This window comes from Stigmatopora nigra, chromosome 10 (genome assembly GCF_051989575.1).
Source record: "Stigmatopora nigra isolate UIUO_SnigA chromosome 10, RoL_Snig_1.1, whole genome shotgun sequence".
Taxonomy (NCBI): domain Eukaryota; kingdom Metazoa; phylum Chordata; class Actinopteri; order Syngnathiformes; family Syngnathidae; genus Stigmatopora; species Stigmatopora nigra.
The window spans coordinates 3274214-3297828 of record NC_135517.1 but is presented as its reverse complement, the minus strand read 5'-3'; the positions used below and the strand labels follow the sequence as shown (position 1 = coordinate 3297828).

General features: G+C 34.7%; 1 protein-coding gene across 2 annotated transcripts in view; it reads right to left on the bottom strand.

Moving 5' to 3' along the window:
• Nucleotides 1-20499, bottom strand: part of nxph4 (neurexophilin 4) — a 46337-nt gene extending 25838 nt beyond the window's left edge. Inside the window, exon 1 of one of the 2 annotated variants that reach the window (XM_077727267.1) lies at nt 20407-20499. In XM_077727267.1, the coding sequence (XP_077583393.1) occupies nt 20407-20424 (18 nt within the window). In that variant the 5' untranslated portion in view covers nt 20425-20499. Of the gene's footprint in view, nt 1-13106; nt 13515-20406 lie in introns of those variants that run through there. The other variant, XM_077727266.1, reaches the window with a different exon arrangement.
• Between the last annotated feature and the right edge of the window lie 3116 nt (nt 20500-23615).

Here is a 23615-nt window from a genome sequence, read left to right as displayed (position 1 = left end):
AAAACAACTACTGTCTCACCTTCAATTTTTGGGGGGATTTTTTAGTGTTCTGCCTTCTGTAATTTTTACCGGCACAAAACAGATCGTCAATCCCTCACGTATATTTTTAATCTCTTTCTCGGCGTCCTTGTAGCGGCACACCTTTGATTTATGGGATTTTCTGGACACGCAACACAGTACACACAAAAGGGCCTCCATATCAGATAAAAGTAATAGAAAAAAAGAAAGAAAGACAATGTTGAAATCCAACCGATAAGACTGAAAACGACACTGATAGCGTAATCGTATTCATTTTGTGGGGGATTTCCTTCATTAGGACCAGAAAGCGGGTCAACATAACACATCAGGTGGCCTTACTGGACCGTGTAAAACAATATTTTGAGAAAAAGGGCCAATAAAAACAGAAGAAAACAGATGACACAGTTTCCCTTTACCTGGTTTCAAATGATTTTAAGAAGAGAGAAATGAATGGCCATTTCTTGAGATTTGACGGATGACTTTGATATTGTTATGCTAGATTTATTTTGTCCCTTTTCTATCCTGCAATTGATATATTTGAGGACTTTTATTATATTTCTTTATATATTTTTATACATTTTATAATTTTTTTTTCATATATTTTTATATATTTTATACATTTTATATATTTACTTATTTTTTTATATATTTTTATACATATATATTTTTTTAAAATATTCTTTATATATTTTTATATATTTTATACATTTATATATTTACTTATTTTTTTATATATTTTTATATATTTTTTATTTTTTTTAATATATTTTTATATATTTTTATAGAATTTATATATTTACTTATTTTTTTATATATTTTTAAATATTTTTTTAAATATATATTTTTATATATTTTATACATTTTATATATTTACTTATTTTTTATATATATTTTTTTAATATGCGTTTATATATTTTATACATTTTATACAATATATATCTAATTTTTATAAATATTTTATACATTTTATACATTTAATATATTTATATATATTTTTTAATATATTTTATATATATTTTTAGATATTTTATATATTTTTTCTTATATTCTGTCTATTTTTGTTGAAATTTTTCAAATAAACATGCACTTTACCTCAAATAAAGCAGGAATACACTTTGCTAACTGAACACAGAAGTATTGTTTTACAGTTTTTTAAAGAAAAAAAAACTAAAACGGAACCAAAATCCACCAAATATGAAAATATATGTTTCAAAATAAATAAAAAATGTCAAATGCTAGCACAGTGGTGTCTTCCCCTTTTTTTGTATGACATTTTACATCCACTCGAAATGCCTGCTTCCCATCCGAGTTTTGCACCAAAAACCAGATCACAGCCTAAACTAGGAACCCAAACTGCTCCAAAAAAAGGATGCAATGGCTGCTATTTTTCATTCCAACCACTCAAGCGGACATATTTTCACCCATCTGGAGGCTCACAAGTGTAATCAGTGGGTCACCGTCAGGTGGCTGCTTGTTCCGGCTGAAACCTCATTAGTTGTCGGTTCTGTATCAGTCGGAACAAAAACCTACACCCACGTTGGAAAACCCTAGAGCAAGGGTGTCAGACTCGGGTTGGTTCGCTGGAAGATTTAACGTCAACTTTAGATATAATATTTAGATTTTTTTTTTTATAAATGGATTAAAAGGACTGTATTAAAAGCCCTGAATATTCCGTTTTTTATAGATCTAAAACAATGTTTATTTTAAATTTTTTTAAATATATTTTTAGATTTTACAAAATGATTTTTGAACTAAAAACTGAAAAAATATACAATAATTTTAATGGAATTTAAATGGAAAACAGAAAATATTTTTATATATTTTTAGATTTTACAAAATGCTTTTTGAACTAAAGAAATATTAAAAATTGGATAAAAAACGAACTAAAAAAACACGAAAAAAATAGATTAAAAAATTACAATTATTGATTTAAAAGGGGAAAATCAGGAAATATAATATACATCTATACTCTTCATTTTAATTTGATCCTAAAACAGAAAGTCACCACTCATAATTTACTTTCCCAGACCACACAAAATAATACAACGGGCCAAATTTAGCCCTCGGGCCACCTCTTTGACACCCCTCCCCAAACCCTAAACCAACATTTACTTAAATTGCAAAAACCAACATCCCAAAACACCCAAACAAAATCCTCAAAATTGCCAAAAAAACCCCAAAAACCTCATCTTGATCAAACAAACCCAAACACCAAATCCATCACAATCTCACACTACACCATGTCCAGATTTCTTAATTTTTTTTTTACAACATGTACGGACACTGTAATATCACGGCTTAAACGCGGAGGTCAAATTCCTAACAAAACATTCCTTCTTCATCATCCTGTCTAATAAATTCAACCCTGTGTCTGATTTAATGCATTACAGGTCATGGCGAGAATACTAAAAATGATTAAAAAAAAAATATATATATATATATATATATGAAATCAAATAAATAAAAAGCCTCATCCTTCCTCGACATTGCCATCTGTGGTGCGCCATGTTGACCCCGAGTATTCTTTCTAGCTATCGCCCCGGTGAGTTATGATATTGGGTATGTGGGATTGTGCTTTAATATATCATAACATGCTCAAAAAAATCCTCTTTTCTGTATGTCTTGCAGGTGTATGATTATTAATCATAAGCTGTCGTGCCAAGAAAGCTCAAGGCAGCACGAATTGATGCGTCGTGCCAACCAGAGTCCAACAAAGTCAACAATTAGAACGAGAAATATGCAAAAAAATGAACATGGATGGATTATTATTAAAGCAGATTGTCAGGGAGGTCGGTTAGATTTGGTTTTAATTGGGTTGTATTTATATTTTATCATCATGAATGGATGGTATTCATGTTTATGAGGATATGTAATCCTAAAGTGGAGAATAAGTATATTTTATTCGTCATTAGGTCATTGATTTGGACTGGATTATTAATGTTATTAGCATGTAGTGGTTTTTTTGCCTGTGATTGGTAGTTATTGGGTTATTTTTTTTTTGTAAATGGATTAAAATAACTGGATTAAAAGCCCTGAATATTTAGTTTTTTATAGATCTAAAACAATGTTTATTTTAGATTTTTTTAAATATATTTTTAGATTTTACAAAATGATTTTTGCACTAAAAACTAATAAAAACTAAGCTAATTTTCATCTAGATCTTTTTAATAAGGGAAAATCATTGATTTAATTATTTGTTTTTCATTTAAAAAGGACACCACATTTTTCTTTAATTATGTTCAATGTTAATGTGGAAAACAGAAAATATTTTTATATATTTTTAGATTTTACAAAATTATTTTTGAACTAAAAACACAGAAAAAATGGATTAAAAAATGACAATTATTGATTCAAAAGGCGGAAAATCAGAAAATGTAATATACATCTATACTCTTAATTTTAATTTGATCCTAAAACAGAAAGTCGGCACTCATGATTTACTTTCCCGGACCACACAAAATGATCCGGCGGGCCAGATTTGGCCCCCGGGCCGCCACTTTGACACCATTGCTCTAGTGTATATTTGACCAAAAATTCAAATGTCCTTATATTACCAATATATACATTACATATGAGTCAAATGTTTAATTTTGACATTATTACCTGCATTATTCCTGACACAAGGTCACATGGTCAATATTGCTAATTTAGGGCCGCCCCTTTAAATAGAAACATCAACAAACAACACCACGATCTCACACCCGCGACCATGACCAGCTAACCACTCATCCACCATGCCACCTAACTATAATATGACAAATCTAGAAACACCTAAATGATAAAACAAATGAGCAATCATAATAAGTACTGCATACGACTACTGTGTCTTCGCCAAATCCGGAATAAAAACCCGTCCCAGTCGACCCACACTGGCACTCATAGAGATTCCATTAGAATACCCAATTGTCCAAGAGGTAGCACAAACATGAGACACAGCACGCCTCCCCTGGACTCGGCGGCTCGCTGACCAATGGGGACGTGGCTCGGCGCCACTTCTGGCGTCCCCCCCGCGACTGGAAACAAACCCGCTGCCCATTCATCGGGAGCCAAGAGTCCCCTCTGATGTGATCTACTTCCAAAAGCCGGCTGGAGTGCCAGAAAAGACGGGAAAGGACGATTAGCACATAGCGCACATCACAAAGATGACAGGGGAGTCCTCAAAAGTAGAACGACAACAGCGGAGGCCTCCAAAGTAGGGCTGACCACTTCAAAAACAAGCTCCCTCACCCACTTCTATTTCCTTTCTAATTCTTTATTCATAAAGTCACACTAAAGAGGGCGACACACACACTGGCCAACAAATACTGCGACACACTTGCACTGTTTTGCGCTCAGGCCGAACTTTGCATTGCAAAAAACTTTAAAAACTACAAACTTCGAACATCATTCAGGTCAAGTCATGGAAAAATAAGTCATAAGGGTGGTAACGTGCTAACAATGCTAATTTTACGATTTTCTTATCAAGACTTTTACCACTCGTTCAAAATAACTGAAATAGCTCCTGATACACAAAACACAAAAATCTGAATATTACGATTTTTATCCTAAAAAATCAAGCGACCAAACGTCCGGGAGACCAAACGTCCGGGCGACCAAACGTCCGGGCGACCAAACGTCCGGGCGACCAAACGTCCGGGAGACCAAACGCCCGGGAGACCAAACGTCCGGGAGACCAAACGTCCGGGAGACCAAACGTCCGGGAGACCAAACGTCCGTGAGACCAAACGTCCGGGAGACCAAACGTCCGAGTACCAAAATTCAAAATTGAACCTAATTCTCCTAACATTACATCTTTAATCTCATAGGTTAAGAAATTTTACGGTCGTGGGATTTTGCTAAATCATCAAAAATGGCAACTTTGCGGATTTTCAAGAATTGGTGTGAATAATCCCTCAAAAACAATTGTAAATATTACAAAATTTACAGAAATTACCCGAAAATGTAAAAAAGTGACAAAAAATGAACTGCTATTTTCAATGATAAACATCCAATTCACTTAAACTGGCCTTGGATGCTCATTTTCAGTACCATTGAAAGCAGTAGTTGTCCAATCATTTTTTTACTGGATTGCAAATCTGGCAACATCCATGATAGCAAGTAAGTGACTTTTCCAGGGCCAAAAATAAACACGATTTGCACGGCATGTAAATCCATCCCCACCTACTTGGTCAACAAACACGTAGCCTTTAATCGCCACAGTGGCGCTATTACATCCACGTGTATATATTTGCTTTTTGAGTACTCCGAAAGTCTCTTAGCAGAAAATTGCTGCCCGAGAGTCCACCGACTCCAAATTGCCGAGGCCCCGAGGAGGCTGCAAAAGAAATCAATTTGGAAATATTTCCCGTAATTGCTTTGCCGTGAGGACTAGCCACGGACAATAAAAGAAAGCGCTGCAGGAAAAGGTGTATTCTTTTTCAAGGAAATGTGCAAATTCTTCAGGTAGTATAAGCGAAGGCTTACTCAAGTACTCTTGATGGCGTTTGTAGTAGCCACGCCGCCAGGGACAAAAGGGCTGGATTGATGACAAACAAGTCTCACTTCGAGTAGAAAAGAAAATTCTTGACTCTAACCGATAAAGAGAACGGGAGTGTTGCAGTCTGGGAACCGCTTGGTGCTGAAAACAAACAAATCTAGATCTCAAGTCAGGTTCTACGCAAGTCCAAGTCTGGACCCTGACATACTTTTACCTGGATCTGTTCCAGCTGCTGCCCCCTATAGGTCACAAAAAGTATGGACAAATAGGCTTAAGGACAGTTTTTTTTCTCCGACATCTATCAGGACTCTAAACTTGCGGTAGCACGACATACAGTCCCTTCTGTGTAATGACTTTGGGGTTTGAGGTGATATGAAAATACTTATTTGGGCGGTTATCTGCCTCCTACTGGTTGACGAAGGTATGTGAAAGACAGTGAGAGGTAAGTGATCCGCTCAGGGGTGATGTGATGTATTTATAATAGCAGAATGCAAAATTATGAGTCTGAATTTATCACTTATGTGGGTATTTTGTAGAGAAAATGCACCTTATGAAAAAGTACTACCAATTTTGTCATATGCAGTTTCTGGGTATGATGACAATAAGGCTTTTGTCGAGTCAATGATGATGACAAAGCCTATGTCCGATCATTATTATTATTATTATCTCGCATTAAAGTTCAGATTTAAAAAAAAAAATAATACAAATTTGCTGTCATTTTTTTGTTTTTTTAGACTTTAAAAGGGTGAAGATGGAGAAGAAGACTGGGGGGTTGACTGTCAGGGTATTCGATGTCCTCAAATGAGCCAATCGTATGGTCTAAAGCTGGCATTTCCACAGAGACCCCCCTCCGTTGGAAGCTTGGATGGGTGGTCCAACCGAGCCAGCCTCACGGGACCCCAACAGCTGTGGAGACCCTCTCCAAAATGGAGATGTTCTGATGTGGAGTCCAGAACTAGACTATGACAGAGGGACCAGCCAAGGTCTGCCTCTAGTGCGCTATCAATTATTTTGGCTAACAAATGGAATTTTCCAAATAAATCACAGCTAAATCTACATTAATAATACATACAAATTTGGAGAAAAAAATGTATGTATTATTTTAAAATTCAGTGTTTGGGTTATTTTGGGTACTATTATAAATGTGCTTGAAATATTAATCATTATATGTAGGTGTGGAATATTAATCATTAGATGTATATGCACTATTGTTTGGTCGCCGGGATGTTTGGTCGCCCGGGACGTTTGGTCGCCCCGGACGTTTGGTCGCCCCGGACGTTTGGTCGCCCCGGACGTTTGGTCAACCCGGACGTTTGGTCAACCCGGACGTTTGGTCAACCCGGACGTTTGGTCAACCCGGACGTTTGGTCGCCCCGGACGTTTGGTCGCCCCGGACGTTTGTTCGCCTGGACATTTGGTCGCCCAGACGTTTGGTCGCCCAGATGTTTGGTCGCCCGGACGTTTGTATTGTTTTATATTATATTAAAAATAACAAAAAAGGAACCTAAAATGGAGCTTTTCTCTTTTTTTTGCCCCATAATGTTTATTTTCTTATATTTTTTAACCATGACAAAAGCGGGGCAGGTTAATTTTTGTAATTAACGTCCAGTCATGTTTAAAAAGTGACGAGGGAAGATAATTCGATATGTGAGCTACATGTTTTAGCATTGAGCGCCAGGCATTTTACATTCATTTGTCGAAAAACCCAGACGAGGCAGAGTGGGTTGTATTCAAACCGGCATTTTCTGCATTCGTCAAAAAGCCAAAGAAATAAACTTCTGCCAACATTATTTGCTTTCTTATGAAATCCCACCAACTGGAATTCAAGCGCAAGTCAATCCACGGCAAAACAAGACGACTCAGACAGCTGGAGGCGTGTCAGAAACTAAACAGGAAAAAAAATATAACTTCTCTTTTCAACCTCTCTTATTTTTTTATGGACAGAATCCCGTTTTTTTTTTTGTCCTTGGCTGACTGACTACCTTGTGCTATTTACACAGCTTTTACCGGTAAGAATAAGTCAATGGAGGGAGGAAGAAAGTGTGGATGGATGAGTGGATAAAGATTAAAAATAAAAACGCACAGCTTGACTGACTCAAAATAAATGAACGTCAGACACAAAATGGTGAGCACTGTCATTTCTTGTCTTTTTGAACCCAATGCTTTAACCCAGTCTGACCCGGAAAGTACTTCAAGCTTGTCTATTTTGTATGTACAGAATTAATTGTTGTATTTTTTCAGTGTTTTTTACCGTTAGTCATTGCGAATGGCGGAGCATGTTCGCTAATACAAGAGCAGTATATCCAAAAAACAAAATAGTATAGTAAGGCTTTTTTCTTCCAAAAACGACATTGTATAGTAAGGCATTTTCTTCAAAAAACGACATAGTAAGGCTTTTTTCTTCCAAAAAACGACATAGTATAGTAAGGCTTTATTCTTCAAAAAACGACATAGTATAGTAAGGCTTTTTTCTTCCAAAAAACGACATAGTATAGTAAGGCTTTTTTCTTCCAAAAAACGACATAGTATAGTAAGGCTTTTTTCTTCCAAAAAACGACATAGTATAGTAAGGCTTTTTTCTTCCAAAAAACGACATAGTATAGTAGGGCTTTTTTCTTCCAAAAAACGACATAGTATATTATGGCTTTATTCTTCAAAAAACGACATAGTATAGTAACGCTTTTTTCTTCCAAAAAACGAAATAGTATAGTAATCATTTTCCTCCAAAAAACGACATAGTACACTTTTTTCTCTAAAAATATGACACAGTAGGTCTACATTGTAATCCAAGTTCATTTAAATTTGTTAATGTTATGTTACAAGCGCGTTGCCATGCAAAAAAGTAAGTTACGAGAAATTCGACATACGAGCTCAGTCCCGGAACGCATTAAGCTCGTATCTCAAGGTATCACTGTATCCCAAAGTCCCTCACCGAGGCTTTTTAAAATGTGAATATTTCGTAATTTGGGGTACCACTGTATAATTGTATTACATAGTTAAAAAAAGGTATGATTGTGATTTCTTAAACAGAAGTAACTGTATTTTTAAACATGTAAAATTTAGCTAATATCAACTCAGAGATATCGTTGTGATAAAAAGCGGCAAACTTGTAAATAATAACGCTTCAATATCTCAAAGTGCATCATGCACATTATGAATAAGATTTTAATTAAAGCCATATTTTCATTAAAACAGCATCCATCACCTGTCTGGCAATAAGTGCTGATTACCTGACAGACACTAAGTATTGCAGCGTTATACACGATGATCCGTTATGTCAATTTCCCTCCTTAATTAAACCACCAAATCCTTAACGAGAGCCAAAGTGGAAGAAGAATATATTTATTTTTCGTTAAAAAGCCAAAGAAATGTCCAAAAAGGGATGAATTAGCAAATAAAAGCAACAAAAATCTTCCAAAATCGCATTTAATTCTTATCCTGCCTATAAAAATTGTAATACATTTTAATTGGCTGTCAAATTGATATATTTTTTGGCATTATTTTCATTTTTTTGGCATAATTCTGAGCGATAGTGGCTTTTGTCGACACAATTTTACAGATTACATATCAAAATCTCAAGGCCAAATGAATGTATACTGTCATTTTTTACAGATTATGGCCCACCAGTGGCAAAGTGGGCCATTAGGCAGAACTCACGGATGGACAAAAAGAAAGACCCCCGTTTTGAAGAAAAACGAGAAAATAAAAAGACACCCACCTGCTTTAATCCCGTTTTTTTTCTTTTTTTTAGCCACCAGTCTGTCACACTTGGCGACAACATTCAATTTGAGGCGTATAGTAAATATATGTAAAGCCTACACAACACACCCCAATTCCAAATTCTGCTTCCCTGAGTAGTTTAAAGAAAATATGGAAAATTTTAGATGGATTTTTATAGGTTATAATAGTGTGGAATCTTTTAAAATCTGAAAAATAAATACATCAAATACTGTATGTTTATACTATTTATGGTGAAGCCGCCAAAGTAGTTTATTTGTGTCAATTTGATGTTTATTGCCAAAATAAAATGTAGTAATTTTTTGTGTTTTTTTTAAATAAGAAAATACTGTAATTTTTTTCTAATTGTTTTTGAATGAAAAATATAAATGAGCAGATTTTTTTATATTATGTTTACTATTGTAAATCAAACTTAAAAGGAATTAGGAAAAATGTTTATATTGTAAACAAATAAATAAATAAAACTAAAAATATTTTTTTATCTAAAATTAAACCAAAAAAATATTTACAATTTTTCCTCAATTTTTTCTAATTAAAAAATAGAAAATAATAAAAAGAGTAATGACTCAAAACCTAGATAAAAATAATTCAAATTATGTAATGATACAATATTGGGATTTTTCTATTAAAAATTAAAATAATATTAAATTTTTGACCCTTTTATTTTATGAAACATGTAAATGTGAATGGAATTTTACTTAAAAACAAAAAAATAAATAAATGAAGCTAAAAAGAAATACAACTAAAAAAAGGCAGTATTTCATCAAAATATAGATAAAAATAATTTAAATTCTATATGGAACAATACAGCATTAGCAATTAACAATTAAAATATTGTTTTTACACTTTAATTTCATGAAACATGAAATTATGAATGGAATTTTAAACATTTTTAAGTCCCAAATGATCGCCGTACTATAAATAGAGAAGAAGAATAACATAACAAATCTGGTTATATCATCCCTGTCATACAGTAAACATAAAATACAACACTATAAATATAAAATACAGTACTGCGCATACAACCAAGCAAATTTAAATCAGGCACAAGTTCTAGTACGCCCGTAGGTATACATGCACCTAACACTTGTTTTATAAGGAATAGCAGAAGGAGGAGAAGGATTAGAAGCTTTTGGAACTTTCAGATGGCGGCTAATGCTATTGTTTCTCCCAAAACGGCAAAGGAGCTTTTTTTACGCACATCTTTGCCACAATGCGTCAAGCTTATACACTAGATACGATTGTATATATATAAAAATAAAGCTCTTGAGTTGGCTGCCAGCTGCTTTTATTTGAAACTTTGCAACAAACTAGCCTGAATATGGAATAGCGCAAAGCTTACTAACCGAATTGCGCTAACTCGAGATACCACTTGAATTCTTTACGTGATTAAGCGCAGGTTGTAAGATTAAAAAGGAGTCGATTCTTTACAATTTGTCACGTGAGGAACCGTTCGGGTTTAAATGAACGGTACTTGGCTGATGCGCAAATTTGCAGCCCGCCTCTTTCAACTTTTCACTTCCTAATCCTCGCATAAAAAGTGGAGCACCTCTAAGGAGGGAACTTGTCATATTTATCAAGTAGAATCTAAAGGCAAAATGGAGTTTAAAAGAAATCTGCTGGCCCCCACGGCCAGTCTTACTTATCCAAACGCAAGAAATTAACCCAAAAAGACAAACAAAGCTTGCCATTTTATTGACTTTTATGACCATCTTTGAAAGAAAGTTTTGTTGTTTTGCCACCAGATTTGAACAGTTAAGTTTAACTACAAGATCTATCTTAAGTGTGCTAGATTTTCTAGAATAAGTATGCTAGATTTTCTAGAATAAGTATGCTAGATTTTTTAGAATAAGTGTGCTAGATTTTTTAGAATAAGTATGCTAGATCTTCTTGATTAAGTATTCTGGATTTTCTAGATTAAGTGTGCTAGATTTTCTAGAATAAGCATGCTAGATTTTTCTAGACTAATCGTGTTAGATTTGCTAGCATATGTGTGCTAGATTTGCTGGGATAAGCATGCTAGATTTTCTAGAATAAGTATGTTAGATTTTCTAAAAGAAGTATGTTAGATTTTCTAGAATAAGTATGCTAGATTTTCTAGAATAAGTATGCTAGATTTTCTAGAATAAGTATGCTAGATTTGCTAGAATAAGTATGCTAGATTTGCTAGCATAAATAAGTTATATTTTCTAGAATAAGTATGCTAGATTTGCTAGAATAAGTATGCTAGATTTTCTAGAATAAGTATGTTAGATTTTCCAGAATAAGTATGCTAGATTTTCCAGAATAAGTATGCTAGATTTGCTATCATAAGTATGCTAGATTTTCTAGAATACGTATATTTTAAATCAATAATTGTATTTTTTAATAATTTTTTTCTGTGTTTTTAGTCCAAAAATCATTTTGTAAAATCTAAAAATATATATTAAAAAAATCTGAAATTAACATTGTTTTAAATCTACAAAAAACTGAATATTCAGAGCTTTTAATCCAGTTCTTTTAATCCATTTATATAAAAAAATCTAAATATTCTACCTAAAATAACACGGCCCGCGAACCAACCCGAGTCTGACACCCTTGCTCTACACCCATTGGCTTAGAGCCAACCCACATGGAATAAATGTAAAGCTCATCAAAAATCCCAATAAATGAACCAAACTGCAACATCTTGAAAAGCAGTCGAACCAACGTGAAACAACTTTCAAGACAAAAATCTTTGTTCTTTTAACGGCGCCTTGGTCAATACTCGCCCTGTGAGTGCTCGGGATTCTCAACTTGCAAATCAAATCATCTTTAATGGACGAAAAGGATACAACCAAATGGACAAAATCCCTCCAGTTAAAGTAGACTACTGCATTCTAACTATAGCCCAAAAAAGCCCATTGACGATACATATATTTAACCTCGAATTATCAGTAGCCGAGCCAAGCTAAACTCCACTTGAGCGTTGACGATGCCGAGATAATAAAACAAGCCGGAGGCGCGTTTAACTTCAGAAGCCGAAAAAAAAAATAAAAGGAAGTTGCTGCCAGCACAAATAGATGAATAGATAGATATAAGCGCTCTGCTATTCGCCACAACACTGCATGGGGGTGCCGCAGCACAGACATCAAACTAAAGAAAGATATTAAACGACAATACAGACTTTTGCTGTAATGGAAATAACAATAAAATGGGAAAAATATGTTATTTGGAGAAGTTGAAGGCAAGGAAAGGCATTTTTTTACTAATTTCTGAAGATATTTTGAATAAAAATGACTAGATTTTTGTGAAATGTAATTTTTTTTAGATTTTAAGGAACATTTTTTGAAGATTTATGATAGTATACAATGTATGGTCATAGTATAGTTGAATATACTGTAGTTTAAGTACATTTAATGGGATTAATTAATGGGATTAGTGGTTAAATCATCAATTTTATGGTGATATTAATTGTTTGGAATATGATAGAATATTTGTTGATTTTACAAAATGGGACACAATTCAATTCCAGCCTTTTAAATTCGACTAAAACTATAAAGATACAAAGTGTTTTTTTGGGTCATCTTGGTGCTTAAAAAGCACTTTTTTTAACTAACAATACATCTGAAGCTAATTATAACAAATTACCTATATTTTTTCTTTTGACAATTTTCTATTTTACAGTCCTTCATACACCAAATTGCTATATTTGTCATTTTTCTTGTTATTTAGTCCCTAAAAGTCCTAATAAATACACAAAATCAGACCAAAACACACCCTAAATACCAAATACCATTTTTTTACAGTCCTATACATGTAAAAGTACACAAAGTGACCAAAAAACATGCTAAAATCACATACATTAACGCAAATTTTGGACAAAGTGAAGCCCTTTTTTAAAGAAAAAGCTCACCCTGCGCAGGATCCAATGGCAAAGGACAAGCGCGGTCCAGCCGAGCACCCTCATGTCACCTTCCGTTCACCAACACAACTTCACGTCTCCTCAATTTTTCTCATACAAGAATCGACGTTAAAAAGATAGAAAGCGTCAAAAAATGAAAGAAATAGAGGAGTATGGACGATCCCGGGTTTTTGGATGGGAAATCCCTATAATGTCTGCTTGGCAGCAAGTTGTCTCAAAGTTGCGTCCGGTCCTCGGCACCCGACACCCGAGCACCAAGTGGCTGTGTGGCCGCCGCTGGTCTCCACCTCACGCGCAACATCCGCGCTGGATGCCGTGCGTTAAACTTGTGTGCTATCTTTGGACGCTCGGCTGGAGGAAAGTGGGGTGCGCGTTTGCTTCCCAGGCAAGGCAAGGCAAGGCAAGGAAGGCGGGCGGGGGTTGTGAGTGGCTGATGGAGGGAGGGAAAGCCGATACGTACGTACTGTACGTCCTCTCTCTCCTCCTCCTCCATATCTCTCTACCTGTGTATGTATGTATATGTATAGTTATATAGTATATGTATGTATATGTAAAATTATATAGTATATGTATGTATATGTATAATTATATAGTATATGTATGTATATGTATAATTATATAGTATATGTATGTGTATGTATAATTATATAGTATATGTATGTATATGTGTAATTATATAGTATATGTATGTTTGTGTAATTATATAGTATATGTATGTGTATGTATAATTATATAGTATATGTATGTATATGTATAATTATATAGTATATGTATGTATATGTATAATTTTATAGTATATGTATATGTATAATTATATAGTATATGTATGTATATGTATAATTATATAGTATATGTATGTATATGTATAATTATATAGTATATGTATGTATATGTGTAATTATATAGTATATGTATGTATATGTATAATTATATAGTATATGTATGTATATGTGTAATTATATAGTATATGTATGTGTATGTATAATTATATAGTATATGTATGTATATGTATAATTATATAGTGTATGTATGTATATGTATAATTATATAGTATATTTATGTATATGTATAATTATATAGTATATGTATGTATATGTATAATTATATAGTATATGTATGTGTATGTATAATTATATAGTATATGTATGTATATGTATAATTATATAGTATGTGTGTATATGTATAACTATATTGTATATGTATGTATATGTGTAATTATATAGTATATGTATGTATATGTGTAATTATATAGTATATGTATGTATATTTGTATATATGTGTATATATATTTCAGGAACACGCTTATTTATTTATATATTTATTGATTAACTTATTTATTACCTATTTATCTATGTCTATAATGTCTTTTGCTGTGTCTGTATTCTCACCCTCTTGCTATTGTTACAATGAAATTTCCCGAATACAGGATGAATAAAGTTATCTAATCTAAGAAAAATAAAATAAAATAATGAATAGGCTTATTATTCATTCATTCAATCATATTTGCAACTGCTTATTCCCAAAAGGGTCGCAGAGGGGTGCCGGAGTCAATCCAAACAAAATGCGGGCAACAGGCGGGGGAATAAAAGGAGACAATCAACCAATTACATTCCAGGCCATGGATAATTTAGCATCTGATTAGCCGAGTGTGCATGTTTTGGGGAGGAAACCAGAGTACCCAGAGAAAACCCACCCAAACTCAGGAAAAAAAGTCCATAAAGGAAAGACCGAGCCGGGATCGAACCCACGACTCCAGAACTGCGAGGCCAACACACTATTAGGCTTGTCAGTCAACGAGTTAAAAAAGATTTGACTTTGTTTAAAAAATAAAACGGCTGCACAAAATAAGATAATATATTTTAAATGTATACAGAAATTTTAAATCTTGCTGTCTTTTATAGTTATTCCATCCAGCACATTTGATCGGGATACGGGATATTGGGATATTTCATATTTTTGCTCACAATTTAAGAGCCAAAACACGATATTTACTGTGTTCCTTTCATTGTTTCTTGAAAATAGCATAACAATTAAAATATCTCCCTATTTGAACCCTGCTACACCTGCATGTGGTATCATTTCATATTCATATTTGACAACAACGTTCTCAGTCTGCAAGTGTCAATCGAAGAAGTGAGTGAGTACTTTAAGTGTGACTAAAAGTAAAGTGTGTGTGTGTGCAGAATATGACACATTACTGCCTCCATGTGAGCCAAATAGTCACTGCACAAACTTCAAGAAACTACAAGATAACTCGTCACTCACTTACTTACTCCATAAAGTCAGTCAGATATTATTTTATAGATATTTTTTGGAATTAAAAAAAAATGTCCGTACATTTTCTAGTTAAGTTTCTTGTAACTGAAATCACAAAATAGCCTTTAAACAATACTCAAATACTATTTAAATACTGCAAGTATTTTTCCTTGAAGGTCAAATGTACAATTTTTTGTTTAACTTTAAATGCAACAACAAATAAAAACTGCTTATTTTGTCATTCCAGTCCACAAAACTTATTAAAAAATGACAAAAATTCAAATATTGATTTGATTTAGCCATTTTAGCCAATTTTGGGTATTTCCTGCCTTCCAAAAAGACATATATACATCAAATTGTTCATAATACTTCATCCATTTTGCGTACTGCTTATCCACAAGGCTCACAGGGGGTGCTGGAACCCAGCTAACTTCACCCACCAAGCAAGGGAAACCCTAAACCAGTGACCAGCCAATCACAGGGCACAAGAAGACAACCAATCATAGCTAAGGGTCAATTTACAGTTTTCAACTAGCTTAGCATGCATGTTTTTTAATATGTGGGAGGAAACCTGACTACCTGGAAAAAAACCTACAAAAAAACCTGCTAAAGTCCCACCAAAGGATCGAACCCTCGATCTCAGAGCTGCGAGGCAACTTCCACGAGTGTTTATTTATCAAACAATCCTCGCTTTACATTATTTTCCGTCCAAATTTGTCCATCAAATTCCATGTGATTCCAAGAATGTACACCCAGGAACCCTCCTGTGATTTTCCGCTTGGTAGCAGCGATAGGCTCCGCCCTCCACTCTCTACATTTCCACAAAGACACGTTGCAGATGCGAGTGCAATTTCGTGATCCACATTGGAAGTGGCAGGTGAATTTGGCTCAGCTGCTCCCCTTTCTTGTTCCACTTAGCGGCGGCAAGCGCGACTGGGCTCGACGCAAATGAATGAACAAGAAGCGCCACGTCTACCCTCACAAATATCTTCCCGCTGCCATTATCGTCTACGTGAATGTCTCTGAAAACCCAGTTGGAAAAAGTACTCGGAAAAGTACACGGACGCTCCGTTAATGTCAACTGCATACCATGTTTTTTCGTTTTTAACACATTTCCGTGACCTTTGCGTTGGCAGAATTAGCGTATTTTCTCGCGTACAAGACTTACCTTTAATATGGCCTTAAAATGGTTGAATTTTACAATTTCTCTCGTATAAGCCGCCCCCTGATTCACAATTTTGATCTCCATATTCAGGGTTTTGATAGGGAGTACAATTATGTTACTTTGAAGGGAAAATCTTAAGAAAAATTATTGCGTTATTGCGTTTTGTCTTTGTCACTTTGTAGTTTTGTGCATGTCAAGTCTGATTTATGCGCATATAAGCCGTACCCTTGATTCAGTCATCATTTTTTGAGTGATAAATATGGCGTGTATGCGAGACAATACGATATATTCAATGTAAAGATAGCATCACGATTTTAGTTCGACTTTTAACAAAAAACGGACATAAAAAAAAATCCTGCACCAAACTTTTACGATGTACACAAATTGAAATGACCAAAAAAATGTATAAAATACGGGAAAAAACTTAGAAATTGCCAGGTATATTAATGTATCAATAAAAAAATACTAATTCTCATATTCTGATCAATTTCATAACAAACGAAACAAGGCTAAATAAATATATTAGCAAAAAAATAGATAGGGCAAAAAAAATGTATAATTGATGTACCTTAAAATATTTACAAGCATTATATTTCTTAGTGATTTCATTATTGTTTTCAGGACATACTGTATTTTCACAACCATAAGGCGCACCACATTATAAGGCGCACTGCATTATAAGGCGCACCCTCAATGAATGACTAATTTTATTTTTTTTACATTTTATAAAGCACACTAGATTATAAGGCGCCCTGTCTATTTTGCAGAAAATTTAAGACTTTTAAGTGCGCCTTATAATCCTGAAAATACGGTATATTTATTCAAAATCTCATCTACCCATTCCAGTATTTCGGATATACTAATTTTACCTCTTACTAATCAAATCTAAATACCCGACAACTCTACAATGACATTAAAGTATTTGTATCTCACAAAATATTCTATTAAAAGGTAAAAAACCCACAATTTTGATCTATAAAACACACCATCACTCTATTTTGCCAACACCATTGTACAATAGTTTACCGCCAACAAGAAGACAGAAATCACCCGTAAAAGATTCCTGAAAATAACACCCCAAAGCAAATCCACACACGGCGGGATATCTGATGGCGAGGGTTTTCGGCGTACAATACCGAAGGGTCAGCTGGCAGTAATGAAGCCCTTTGTATGAGGAAATAGTCATTTCACAACAGCCATATGAAACCCGCCGTTGTTGTTTTGCTACACAACGACGGACTTAGCAAACGGTGATGTGCTATTGTCATTCAAATATGGAGGAGCGGGACAAGGGAATGGCGCCCGAGCGCTAATGGGGGGCACGGGGAGAAGTGGAATAATTGGACGGGATGACACATGGCGGCCGTGGTGCTGTTTTTTTTTTAAAGAATTTGCTAAATAAGGGCTGTCAAATTCAGTTTTGTTGAGGGTTACTATGTTTCTATTAGTAAATTTGGTTCATTCTGATTGGATGGGCCGGTAAATTAGCTGCTAGCGCTAATTGATGACTAATAGATCTTTGATTGTTGTGATGTATTGTATAATGAATCTTGAGCCAAGATGGCGGCTCTATGCTCTCCAGTTTCCACCAATTTTGTTATATGCAGCTGTTTGATGATATTAAACTGGATTTTAAATAATTATTAGTAAATTTATTGACTTTTATTTTGACTAAAAGGGGAATTGTATAGATATGGTAGTTATTATTTTATTGAAGTCTTGTTTTAATTAAGAATAAAGGTGGATATTGTGTCCTTTTTGGAGATTAATTGAAAGAAAACTTTCAAATTAAAATGTATTTAATTATTAAAAAACAAAAAAAGGGGGAAAGAAAAATATTTATTTAATTTAATATATTTTTATTTCTAATTTAAAATGGGAGGAAACAATAATGCCTTTATTGTCTTATGTAAAAAATTAAAAATTGTCACTTAAAATAATGGGCAAATGGTAAGAATTTCACTATTTTTATTTTGAAAGTTAATTTAAAAAAAGGGAAACACAGTAACTAATCATTTAATTTAAACATTTTTATGTGTATTTTTTAAATAAAAAATGTCCTGCTAGATTCCTAATACACATTCCAACTCATTTTTTTTGCCATAAACTGAAAAATGATTTATTTTACAGTATTTTACAGAACTGTTCTACAGCCGGGCATCCAACTTAACACCTGTCTCCAATGACATGGCATATTGATCCATGCTTATTGAAAAAAATACCAAAAAAAAACCCACATAACTGACAGACTACAAGATCTACGCCATGATCGATCCAAGCCGGCGTTATTACTCCGCCAGTGTTTACATTCCACTTTGTGACCTCAACTTCCAAAGCGCTGATGTGTCCAAATCAGATGATGTACAACATCAATGCCACGCGGCAGAAAGAAATGCAAGTAATACATCAAAGTGCAGTCAAAGCAAGGCCAAATACATCCAAACATCCAAGCAAGCCCTCTAAATCCACCTCGTCAAACTGTCCAATTTGGCGGAAACAACTTTTTCACGTTAGGATTTCAATCTTGATTTTCCCAACTTCCTCGCCAATGGACCTGAATTAAACCCTCACGTCATTAATTCACTGTCTGCCCTCCCATTTTCAAATGGACTAGACATGGAAGCCATTGAAAAAGAACCTGAAACTCTAGGGCTGGGTGATTTTAAGATCAGATAAAAGTGAAGATCAAAATCCCTTAAATGATTGGCTGCCATGTTTCCTTGCTAAAATCCTTTCCCCATCCACCAACACAGGTAAAAGCAAAGCATTCCACTTTTAATATTTGAATGGGGGTGACGCACGGTGCTTGGACGTTTGGTCGCCGGTCAAATTGTGACAGAGAGTTTACTGTTGAAACCAGCTCTCAAAATTATATTCATGAGAGACGGTTTAATATCTAAGAGAGAGCGTTTAATATCTAAGTACTGTTTGATATCCAAGTACTGTTAAAAACAGTAAATATTTGGATATTAAACTCTAATATTTCTACTTTTGAGAGCTGGTTTCAACAGTACTTAGATATTAAACAATACTTAGATATGAAACAGTAGTATTTGGATATGAAACAGTAGTACTTGGATATGAAACAGTAGTACTTGGATATGAAACAGTAGTACTTGGATATGAAACAGTAGTACTTGGATATGAAACAGTAGTACTTGGATATGAAACAGTAGTACTTGGATATGAAACAGTAGTACTTGGATATGAAACAGTAGTACTTGGATACGAAACAGTAGTAGTTGGATATTAAACAGTACTTGGATATTAAACAATACTTGGATATTAAACAGTACTTGGATATTAAACAGTACTTGGATATTAAACAGTACTTGGATATTAAACTCTCTTAGATATTAAACTCTCTCAGGTATTAAACTCTCTCTTAGATATTAAACTCTCTCATGAATATAATTTTGAGAGCTTGTTTCAACAGTAAACTGACCAAAAGACTGGCGACCAAACATCAAGCGACCAAACGTCCAATCACTATGCCACACACACACCTCACATGACACCAGCCACGAAATCCTCGTCCAAGGTACTAACAACCTCCTCCTCCGACGCTGTCGTGGTGGTGGCTCGTTTGCGTTTGAGCCGAGTCCCCCCCCCCCCCCTCTGATGAAAAGGCGATAAAAGCCGACCCTCGTAGCTATTGTTCTACATTTCCCAAAATAATCAGGCACTCAAACACGCACACACGCAAACAGAAGCTGTCGTCTCTCTGCAACTTTCCATCTCTCACGCGCACGCACACAAAGCATCTGCTGCGCCCTCCTTTCCTCGCCACCTTATTAAGATTCACAGCCCGGAAAGGTGACTTGGTAGTCGGGCGCGGTGACAAGCCGCCACCCCTCAGCAGCCACCAACCTGGAGGTATATAGGCATGGTGACAGGTAGCTTTGTTCCCCTGGGACTCCCTCCTTCCTTTCTTTACTTTCTCTCTGAATGTGTGTGTGTGTGTGTGTGTGTGTGTGTGTGTGTGTGTGTGTGTGTGTGTGTGTGTGTGTGTGTGTGTGTGTGTGTGTGTGGTCAAAACAAGCAAGATTATCAAGTCAAAGATGACCCCTGACATAAGCAGCTCAAGGCACTCCATTTTTTTAAAGTTTTTGTTATGCTTCCTTTATCTTCTGACACTCATCCCCCAAGGACTCTTTGCTTGAGTATTAACTGTACGACCCTGTCTTTGTTTAAGACTCCATTCGCAGCCAATCACAGCATCTCATCTCATTCCCTTCCATTTGTTATATCACATTTTATGTTTAAGACTCAATTTGCAGCCAATCAGAACAGTTATTCTCATTCCCTTTAATTTCTTACATCACTGTTTATATTCAAGACTCCATTCGCAGCCAATCAGAACATCTCCTTTCATTCCCTTTAATTTCTTACATCACTGTCTCTATTTGCAGCCAATCAGAGCTGCTCCTCTCATTCCCTTACATTTATTACATTACTGTTATTGTTTAAGATTCCATTCGCAGCCAATCAGGGCAATTCCTCTCATTCCCTTTAATTTCTTACACCACTGTCTCTATTTAAGATTCCATTCGCAGCCAATCAGGGCATCTCTTCTCATTCCCTTTCATTTCTTACATCAATGTCTCTATTAAGACTCCATTCTCAGCTAATCAAAGCAACTCCTCTCATTCCCTTTAATTTATCACAGCACTGTGGATTCTAATAGATACCCACTAGATTTTTTAATATTGCATATTGTTCATAAAAAGTAAAATAATAAAAAAATGCATGGGAAAAACTTGTAAATCTGCTCAAATCCTACATTTCCTACAAAAACAATGTCATTTTGTCCAGTTATGGACAGAAAAATTTGGTTTAAAATATATTTACACATTCAATTTTAGTAGATTGAACTATTGTAATGTTATATTTCTGACTTCTACACAAGAACCAGAAAACGAAGTCAGAAAAAATAATGAATCATCAACTTTGGACCAACCAATAAGACAAAAAAAATGTCCAACACATTGCAAAGATAACCTTTGCATGCTTATGAACCGCCACTAATGGCAAATAAGACAACAACACCGAACGACAATCCGACATTGTTCTGTTTACAGTTCAAGTGAAATCTCTCCATCCTCATCATCATCATCATCATCACTGGCAATTAAATGTGTTTGTTCGACGAGTGAAGATGATTTTCCTGCCGTGTCATGCAAGGACTAAAAAAAAAAATAGTCTTTTAACAGCATTGATTAGTTCTCAAAGAGGTGGAATGAGGGCGGAGCAACTGAGGCCATAACGAGCCCCTCTGCGCATTCCTAACTTTTCAAAATCAAGTTTCCTTTTGCAATGCATTGTGGGATCTTGTTAAGAAGTTCTTCATACAGCCATCTATATTACCAACCAATAACGACGACCTATCAGGATTGGCGCCATTTTATGTCACGATATTCATATACGGGATGGTATAGAAGTACATTTTTCATAATTTGGGGACATATTGAACAATGTAATAGTCCCCCAACTCAATGTAATTTTTAAATTAACATTAAACTCATTAGCAGCAAATTCTCAATTCATCAAAAGGCGCTGCAACCTAAAACTGTCCAGTGTAAACAAATAGCAATGTAGCATAACTGTTTTTCTCTGACGCAGATATCAAATTTGATACTAAAACATTGACTTTTGTATGTAAAGTTAGCATTACTTTAATAATAAATGAATTAAGAATTACAGTGGAGTGAATTGTATTGTATTATCTCAAATTTGTGTTAAAATATTCCGTTTCTACACCAAATTCACCTGAATTTTGGCATCAAATTTCAATTTTAAATTGAAAACATGCAATAAAGTTTAAGCCTCAGTTTACTGTATGTATGTGAAAAGCATTGAAACAGGAAAATGACAAAATGGGTCACAAATATGACAGAATAACTTTAATCTCCAATCTTGAGGGTTCGGAATAAAGTTAGGTGAAGAACCCTCTCGGCATCTGCCAAGGTTTATTCAAGGCGCACCTGTCTAACGAGCCACTGATGGCAGCACTAATTGAAGTGGCTTAATTCCATGTCATCATGGTGAACTCATCTTACAGTTTGAGTAGCCGAGCGTGGAAAAGGGCTTGAAATCACAAGAGTACTAAATCAACTTTAATCGCAAAAAATACCACAGCATTCTACAATTTCTACCTGTCATCCTCAGACAAAAAAAATGCTACATCCAATCAAGTTCAGCCCTTAAAACCACAAATTTAATTTCTTAAATAGCCATAGAGGGCTCTATAAAAAAATGTAAGTAAAAGTATTTGTAAGTAGAGGTACCGCTTTACTTTGCCGGAAGAAAAAAACTACAACTTTAGAGCGTTACTTGAGGCCACAACCAACGAGTATTTGTTGTTTTATTCATTTACCGTATTTTCACGACTATAAGGCGCACTTAAAAGTCTTAAATTTTCTCCAAAATAGACAGTGCGCCTTATAATCCAGTGCGCCTTATATATGGAAAAAACTGGAAAACCAAAAAACGTAAAACCACCACTGTCGGATATTAAAAAAACACAAACGCCTGAACTGAAACAATACTGTTAAATATGCAGATGCCATCTTAGTTTACAAAATCATATAGCTCCTCCCCCACTGCAAGATTTTATACCAAAGAAATCCAAAACATCAACAATGGCTGGCTCTAGAGGTGACTGTAAAGTAGTGAGTGCTTCATACCTGGAAGTCAATAGCAATTACCGTATTTTCACCACTATAAGGCGCACTTAAAAGTCTTAAATTTTCTCCAAAATAGACCGTGCGCCTTATAATACAATGCGCCTTATATATGGAAAAAAAAGTCATTCATTGAGGGTGCGCCTTATAGTCGTGAAAATACGGTATATCATATATCTACAATGATAAAAAATAAATCACCTATTCCTATTTCAAACAAGCTAAAATAACAACTCTCCTTCCCATTGTAACAAAACACATTATCACTATCCACACAGTATTTTTTTTCCTTCTCTGTTACCATGAAATTGAGCCATTATTGCTATTTTGCTTCCCCGAAATGAACTCCTTTGGTTCTTGGTGCGGTTTGTTAGCGGTAGCCCTGCTTTTAATGAG